This window comes from Salvelinus sp. IW2-2015, linkage group LG8 (genome assembly GCF_002910315.2).
Source record: "Salvelinus sp. IW2-2015 linkage group LG8, ASM291031v2, whole genome shotgun sequence".
In the NCBI taxonomy this organism is placed as follows: domain Eukaryota; kingdom Metazoa; phylum Chordata; class Actinopteri; order Salmoniformes; family Salmonidae; genus Salvelinus; species Salvelinus sp. IW2-2015.
The window spans coordinates 53,978,785-53,987,838 of NC_036848.1; the positions used below are offsets into that span (position 1 = coordinate 53,978,785).

The 9,054-nt window shown below is 47.4% G+C and overlaps 1 protein-coding gene across 1 annotated transcript in view; it reads right to left on the bottom strand.

The window, feature by feature from the left end:
• Positions 1-8,496, bottom strand: part of LOC111968280 (uncharacterized) — a 28,266-nt gene extending 19,770 nt beyond the window's left edge. The window contains exon 1 of the mRNA XM_070445045.1: positions 8,266-8,496. Within this exon, the coding sequence (XP_070301146.1) occupies positions 8,266-8,496 (231 nt within the window). The remainder of the gene's footprint in view (positions 1-8,265) is intronic.
• Between the last annotated feature and the right edge of the window lie 558 nt (positions 8,497-9,054).

Below are 9,054 nucleotides of genomic sequence, written 5' to 3' on the forward strand. Positions count from 1 at the left end.
TCTCCAAGCACACCAAGACAGTCGTGAAGAGGGCACAACAAAACCTATTCTCCCTCAAGGGAGTGAAAAGTTTTGGCATGGGTCCTCAGATCCTCGAAAAGTTCTACAGCTGCACCGGGTTGCATCACTGCCTGGTATGGCAACTGCTCGGCCTCCGACCGCAAGGCACTTACAGAGGGTAGTGTGTACGGCCCAGTACATCACCGGGGCCAAGCTTCCTGCCATCCAGGACCTCTATACCAGGCGGTGTCAGAGGAAGGCCCTAAAAATTGTCAAAGACTCCAGCCACCCTAGTCATAGACTTTTCTCTCTGCAACCGCACGGCAAGCGGTACCAAGTCTAGGTCCAAGAGTCTTCACAACAGCTCTCCACCCCCAAACCATGAGACTCCTGAACAGCTAGTCAAATCAGCGGCCCCCCCCCCCCTTTCTATACTGCTGCTACTCTGTTTATTATCTATGCATAGTCCCTTAAAATAACTCTACCTTCATGTACATATTACCTCAATTACCTCGAATAACTGGTGCCCCCTCACATTGACTCCTCTACCCGGTATCCCCTGATATAGCTTCGCTATTGTTAATTACTGCTGCTCTTTAATTATTTGTTACTTTTATTTATTTATTTTTACTATCCATTATTTTTTACTTAGCAGTATTTTTCTTAAAACTGCATTGCTGGTTAAGGGCTCTGTAAGTAAACATTTCTCTGTAAGGTCTACAGCTGTTGTATTCCGCGCATGTGACAAATACAATTTGATTTGATTTGATTTGCTGTGCTGACCTCTAAGAATTAATCAAGAGTGTTGTTGGAACTACAGATGTGGGTGCTGTTAGCAGGTACAGAGGTTTGGAGGGAGGGAGGAGGAGGGAAGAGCTGAAGCTCTGTAGCACTACAGAAGGTTGGGAGGCGGAGGGAAGGACGGGGGAAGAAGCTGAAGCTCGTTAGCACTACAGAGGTTGGGAGGGAGGGAAGGAGGGAGGGAAGAGCTTGAAGCTGTTAGCACTACAGAGGTTTGGGGGAGGAAGGAGGGAGGGAAGAGCTGAAGCTGTTAGCAGTACAGAGGTTGGGAGAGAGGGAAGGAGAGAGGGAAGAGCTGAAGCGTTAGCACTACAGAGGTTTGGAGGGAGGGAAGGAGGGGAGGGAAGAGCTGAAGCTGTTAGCAGTACAGAGGTTGGGAGGGAGGGACAGGAGAGAGGGAAGAGCTGAAGCTGTAGCACTACAGAGTTGGGAGGGAGGAGGGAGGGAAGGAGGGAGGGAAGAGCTGAAGCTGTTAGCACTACAGAGGTTTGGAGGGAGGGAAGGGAGGAGGGAAGAGCTGAAGCTGTTAGCACACAGAGGTTGGGGAGGGAGGGAAGGAGGGAAGAGCTGAAGTGCTGTTAGCACTACAGAGGTTGGGAGGGAGGGAAGGAGGGAGGAAGAACTGAAGTGTTAGCACTACAGAGGGTTTGGAGGGAGGGAAGGAGGGAGGGAAGAGCTGAAGCTGTTAGCACACAGAGGTTGGAGGGAGGGAGGAGGGAAGAGGGAAGAGCTGAAACTGTTAGCACTACAGAGGTTGGGAGGGAGGGAAGGAGGAGGGAAGAGCTGAAGCGTTAGCACTACAGAGGTTGGGAGGGAGGGAATGAGAGAGGAAAGAGCTGAAGCGTTAGCACTACAGAGGTTGGGAGGGAGGGAAGGAGGAGAGGAAAGAGCTGAAGCTGTTAGCACTACAAGTTGGAGGAGGGGAGGAGAGAGGGAAAAAGCTGAAGCTGTTAGCACTACAGAGGTTTGGAGGGAGGGAAGGCAGGGAGGGAAGAGCTGAAGCTGTTAGCACTACAGAGGTTTGAGGAGGGAAGGAGGGAGGGAGAGCTGAAGCTGTTAGCACTAACAGAGGTTTGGAGGGAGGGAAGGAGGGAGGGAAGAGCTGAAGCCTGTTAGCACTACAGAGGTTTGGAGGGAGGGAAGGAGAGAGGAAGAACTGAAGCTGTTAGCACTACACGGGAGGTTTGGGAGGGAGGGAAGGAGAGAGGGAGAACTGAAGCTGTTAGCACTACGGAGGTGTGGAGGGAGGGAAGGAGGAGGGAAGAACTGAAGCTGTTAGCACTACGGAGGTGTGGAGGGGAGGGAAGGAGGGAGGGAAAGAGCTGAAGCGTTAGCACTACAGAGGTTTGGGGGAGGGAAGGGAAGGGAAGAGCTGAAGCATGTTAGCACTATGGAGGTTGGGGGAGGGAGGGAAGGAGGGAGGGAAGAACTGAAGCTGTTAGCACTACGGAGGTTGGGAGGGAGGAAGGAGAGAGGGGGAAAGAGCTGAAGCTGTAGCCACTACGGAGGTTGGGAGGGAGGGAAGGAGAGAGGGGAAGAGCTGAAGCTGTTTAGCACTAGCGAGGTTGGAGGGAGGGAAGGAGAAGAGGAAGAGCTGAAGCTGTTAGCACTTACGGAAGGTTGGAGGGACGGGAAGGAGGAGGGAAGAACTGAAGCTGTTAGCCACTACAGAGGTTGGGAGGGAGGGAAGGAGGGAGGGAAGAGCTGAAAGCTGTTAGCAGACAGAGGGTTGGGAGGGGAAGGAGGGAGGGAAGAGCTGAAAGCTGTTAGCACTACAGAGGTTGGAGGGAGGGAAGGAGGAGGGAGAGACTGAAGCTGGTTAGCACTAAGAGGTTGGGAGGAGGGAAGGAGGAGGAAGAGCTGAAGCTGTTAGCACTACAGAGGTTTGGAGGAGGAAGGAGGGAGGAAGAAGCTGAAAGCTGTTAGCAGTACAGAGGTTGGGAGGGAGGGAGGAAGGAGGGAAGAGGGGGGGGCTGAAGCTGTTAGCACTACAGTAGGTTGGGGGGAGGAAGGAGGGAGCGGAAGAGAGCTGAAGCTGTTAGCACTACAGAGGTTGGGAGGAGGGAAGAGAGGGAGGGAAGACTGAAGCTGTTTGCACTACGGAGGTTGGGAGGGAGGGAGGGAAGGAGGGAGGAAGAGCTGAAGCTGTTAGCACTAAGAGGTTTAGGAGGGGAAGAGGGAGAAGACTGAAGCGTTAGCACTACAAGGGTTTGAGAGCGAGGGAAGCGAGGGAGGGAAGGAGGCGAGGAAGAGCTGAAGCTTAGCACTACGGCAGGTGTTGGGAGGGAAGGAGGGAAGGAGGGAGGTGAAGAGCTGAAGCTGTTAGCACTACAGAGGGTGGGAGGGAGGGACGAGGAGGAAGGAGGCGCGCGGAAAAGAGCCAGCAAGCTGTTAGCACTACAGAGGTTTGGAGGGAGGGAGGGAAGGAGGGAGGGAAGAGCTGAAGCTGTTAGCACTACAGAGGTTGGGAGGGAGGGAAGGAGGGAGGGAAGAACAGAAGCTGTTAGCACTATGGAGGTGAGTACGTAGATGGCCCCGTTCTGTTGTTGCCTGAAATAGAAGTAACAAACATCACTGGTGTGGAAAATGCTATTTGTCTGCTCTGTTGTCGATACTACATCACCACACTCCCTCTCTTGCTCTTGGTCCTCCTCATCTTTCTAAGTCACCTTGATTTTTCACCTGTGTGTTTTATCAGTTTCTGTATTAAAATCAGGGCCGCAACTTTCACTGGGGAAGGGGGGGACATCCCCCCCCACATTCTGAAATTGCATTTTTGTGTCCCTCCCAGTTTTATTATTGGAATGCTTTTTGTCTGCTCTCACAAAAAAACTTTTTTTATCCTACCCAGACACCCAAGAAGAAGTGTTTTAGTGTATGACAAAGGTGCAAAAAAGTAAATTTCCCTTTCCCCTGTTTAAAAGAATGTTCAGTGGAAATAAAGTGAATATGACAAGAGGACCATTTTTCCACAGGGCTATCACACCTGATTTATTTGAGATATTCCTGGAAGGATTGGCACCGCTACCGCAGACTTAACTTACCCACATCAAGGCCGAGCAGCAAGACTTCCTAGCCTCCTTTAACCAAAGACCACGCTAACACCTCAGACAGATCTATGGGCGCCACAGTGTATTTCCAGACATTAACATATCGGCCAGAAGAAACATTATGATTAAAAAGAATAATACAATTGAATAGAAAAAAAAGAATGTCAAATTAGAGACGGAATGTCAGTGGTATTTTCCACTATCCCTGTGTGGGAAGAGTTGAAGTGGGGAAAGGACTGTGCCTCTGCAGTAACAAATTGTCTGCCTCATGTTCCTTTCATTTTCTATATCTCTGGATCTATATTGAACAAAAATATAAATGCAACATGCAACAATTTCAAAGATTTTACTGAGTTACAGTTCATATAAGGAAATCAGTCAATTGAAAAAGGAATTAGGCCCTATGGATTTCACATGACTTTGAATACAGATATGCATCTGTTGTTCACAGATACTTAAAAAAAAAGAGCTTGGATCAGAAAACCAGTCAGTATCTGGTGTGACCACAATTTGCCTCGTGCAGCGTAACATAGAGGTGATCAGGCTGTTGATTGTGGCCTGTGGAAAGTTGTCTCACTCCTCTTCAATGGCCTTGCGAAGTTGCTGGATATTGGCGGGAACTGGAACACGCTGTCGTACACGTTGATCCAGCGCGTCCCAGACATGCTCAATACCTGACATGTCTGGTGAGTATGCAGGCTATGGAAGAACTGAGACATTTTCAGCTTCCAGGAATTGTGTACAGATCCTTGCGACATGGAGTTGTGCATTATCATGCTGAAACATGAGGTGATGGCAGTGGATGAATGGCACAACAATGGCCCTCAGGATATCGTCACTGTGTCGATAAAATTAAATTGTGTTCGTTTTCCGTAGCTTATGCCTGCCCATACCATAACCCCAGCACCACAATGGGGCACTCTGTTCACAGCATTGACATCACTTTAACCGCTCGCCCACACGACGCCATACACGTTGTCTGCAGTTGTTAGGCCTGTTGGAGGCTCATGGTAGAGAAATTAATATTCAATTATCTGGCAACACCTCTGGTGGACATTCCTGCACTCAGTATGCCAATTGCACACTCCCTCAAAACTTAAGACTTAACATTGGGTTGTGTGACAAGACTGCACATTTTAGAGTGTCGTTTTATTGTCCCCAGCACAAGGTGCACCTGTGTAACGATCATGCAGTTTAATCAGCTTCTTGATATCCCACACCTGTAAGGCAAAAGGTTTATCTTGGCAACGGAAACATTTTCACAAACAGGGATGTAAACCAATTTGTGCACAAAATTTGAGAGAAATACGTTTTTGTCCGTATGGGAAATTTCTGGGATCTTTTATTTCAGATCATGAAACACGGGACCAACAATTTACATGTTGCTTTTATATTTTTGTTCAGTGTAGTTTTTACAGTATGTTCTCATTTCATTTTTCACTTTCAAAGCATTCTAGTTTCATTCCACTGCTGGAACATTTTCCTCACAATGCAGTAATGTAATTACGATGATAAATGGTAATTGTATGAACTCGTTTACACAGAATGTTCAGTGAGAGACAGAAATAGGCCAGGTCTGGGAGAGGTCTGTCTGCATGCCAGGTCTGGGAGGAGTCTGTCTGTATGCCAGATCTGGGAGAGGTCTGTCTGTAGGCCAGGTCTGGGAGAGGTCTGTCTTTAGGCCAGGTCTGGGAGAAGTCTGTCTGTAGGCCAGGTCTGGGAGAAGTCTGTCTGTATGCCAGGTCTGGGAGAAGTCTGTCTGTATGCCAGGTCTGGGAGAGGTCTGTCTGTAGGCCAGGTCAGGGAGAGGTCTGTCTGTAGGCCAGGTCAGGGAGAGGTCTGTCTTTAGGTCAGGTCTGGGAGTTGTCTGTCTTTAGCCAGGTCTGGGAGAGGTTTGTCTTAGGCCAGGTCGGGGAGAGGACGTCGTCTGTAGGCCAGTCAGGGAAAGATCTGCTGTAGGCCAGGTCAGGGAGAGGTCTGTCTGTAGGCCAGGTCAGGGAGAGGTCTGTCTTTAGGCCAGGTCTGGGAGAGGACTGTCTGAAGGCCAGGTCTGGGAGAGGACTGTCTGTAGGCCAAGTCAGGAAGAGGTCTGTCTTTAGGCCAGGTCAGGGAGAGGTCTGTCTTTAGGTCAGTCTGGAGAGGTCTGTCTGTAGGCCAGGTCTGGGAGAGGACTGTCTGTAGGCCAGGTCTGGGGAGAGGTCTATCTTTAGGCCAGGTCAGGGAGAGGTCTGTCTGTAGGCCAGGTCAGGGAGAGGTCTGTCTTTAGGTCAGGTCTGGGAGAGGTCTGTCTGTATGCCAGGTCTGGGAGAGGTCTGTCTGTAGGCCAGGTCAGGGAGAGGTCTGTCTTTAGGCCATGTCAGGGAGAGGTCTGTCTTTAGGCCAGGTCAGGGAGAGGTCTGTCTTTAGGCCAGGTCTGGGAGAGGTCTGTCTGTAGGCCAGGTCTGTGAGAGAACTGTCTGTAGGTCAGGTCAGGGAGAGGTCTGTCTGGACAAGTCATGACGTTCTCAACAGATCTATTTAAAGGACATTTCCTGGGACTAATCCAGCTCAGAAGTTATCAATCTCTTCAGTCACACAAACAGAGGTGTTAAAAAAACGTGTGTCCTGTCTTCAAACTAGACTTTTCTTATTTTGTTGTGCCGCCATTTTAGTAACGAAACGCCATGTTACGAGAATGAAAATAAAAGGGAATAGGAGGGGGTCGCTTCCCGACATGCGTTTGTTATAAAATATATTCGCAATCTACAGTAATCCCTGTCTAGAAGTTACCACATCACTGAAGTAAGAATGAATGGTGCTCGTCTAGGGGGAGTGTGTGTGAGAGAGTCCCATTCCTCCCAGCTCCTCTGACTAGGAGATACATCATTAGTACGCCATCTTTGACCTCATCTGACATCTTTATCAGAGGGTTGATTGACACAACTGTGGGAAGCATTGGAGTCGATGTGGGCCAGCATCCCTGTGGTACGTTTCCGACAACTTGTAGAATCCATGCCGTGAACAAATTGAGGCTGTTCTGAGGGCAAAAAGGGGGGAGGGGAGGGGAGGGGGGTGCAACTTAATATTGGGAAAGTGTTCTTAATGTTTTGTACACTCAATGTATTGTATTTCAGGATGTTGTGTATCCCTGGAAATAATCAGAATGAATGTAAACATCACAGTTTTGAAAACATAGCTTGCCCAATAAAAGTGGTCTGGCACAACTCACTCCGGCTATGAGGGAAAGTTGAGCCACGGGACAGGGTCAATTACGCCGCTTAAAAACGTATGCACTTAATATCTAGTTTTTCCATTGTTTTTTTTACAGCTTTATGCTACATATGCATACATTTTACCTATACATTTTACATACATGGTACTTTTATATATAACAACAATACATTACCAAACACAAACTCTTTAATCCCATCTCGGCCACTCCCATCCCACCTCTCACGATAGACCGCCCTTGTTTGGTTTCCATGTGCCATATATTTTTCAATTGTGCTGTGATGTTTTACAAGTTTTCTTTGATCTTTCTAATCATATATTATCCACAGATTGTGAGCTAAAGATGAAAAACTTTCATACGAGTAATATTATATTATTTATTTACTGACTATGGCTTTCCAGATCGTCCAACACTGCTATTTGTAAGGTTAATTTTAAGTGCATGTTGTGATTTTTTAACCATTCCTAAACCTGTGACCAGAAACAAGCTGCATAGGGACAATACCAGAATAAATGATCTATTGATTCTGTCTCTTCGCAACAAAATCTACAGAGCTGAGATTGTTGTATGCCCCATCCACTGTAAGTAGCATTCTGTTGGTTGCAAGAAATTTATATATAATTTACATTGAAATATTCTAAGTGTTGAGTCAAGTGTAGTTTTTTGTACCAGTTCATAAAGCATGTGCCATGGAATTGGTACATAGAAAATCTCCTCCCATTTATTTTGCATCCTGTATGGTGCAGCTGTCAACATTTTTGTCCTGGTATATTTTTCAATTTATGCCAGTTCCTTTCAGACAATTTGTATCTTTAATATATGGCAGGCAAACACGTTCCCTACCTTCTCCTTTTTCCACTTGCCTCCTCCATTTTTGTGGTAGAGCTGCAATCAGTTGGTTGTAAATTTGGATTGAGCAGATATTACCATATATTTTCGATAACTGCATATGTGACGTGACTCCTCCACTTCTATTCATAATATAATTAATAAATATAATTCCATTAAAAAAAAGAAAATCCATAAAAAAATTTTTTTTAGAAATCACTATATTTGAGTTTAACCATAACAGTTGTTGTAATATTTGTTCTATCTTTTCTGGAGGATAAAACTGAAATTGTAACCATCTTTGTATGGCTTGTTTAAGAAAGGGTGAGTCATTTGACTTGGTGAAAATCAGATTTTTGGGCTTAACTTGCTTACCACTTTTTGCATGGGCCTCCATCCTACTGGGCCTCCATGCGACTGGGCCTCCATGCGACTGGGCCTCCATGCGACTGGGCCTACATGCGACTGGGCCTCCATGCGACTGGGCCTCCATCTGACTGGGCCCTCCATGCGACTGGACCTACATGCGACTGGGCCTCCATCCGACTGGACCTCCATGCGACTGGACCTCCATGCGACTGGGCCTCCATCCGACTTGGCCTCCATGCGACTGGGCCTCCATGCAACTGGGCCTCAATGCAACTGGCCCCACCTCTCACTCTTGTTTCATATCAGCCCTGCTCTGCAGTGATTAGAGATTTCACTTCCATCGCTGGGACTGGATCTGCCCCTAATATACCATAAAATCACTTCCTGCCTTGTGGTTAACTCACGGAAAATATTGGTAATGTAATGTTGTTGCTCTTCCCCTTTTCCCAATCCTCCTGGTTACTCTACTCTCTCCGCTATCCCCAAACAGTGTTGTGTTTCGGTGTGATCCGCTGGCTGCGGGTTGGTCCTGTGATTCAGGGGTCTGGCCCGACCATTACGCCTGATGCGTGCCGTCCTCTCCTCCTTCTTTCCCTCATTCATTTCAAACTGACCCATTCAATAATGCCTCCCTTTATTCATTTCCATGGTTATGGTTTTATTCATTTCCATGGTTATGGTTTTATTCATTTCCATGGTTATGGCTTTTGTTATTGCACAAAAAAACGACCTCATGAGGGACTTGACGATTGTAAGGCCCCTGCTCTGTAAAGCAGAGATCTTCCATGATGTCAC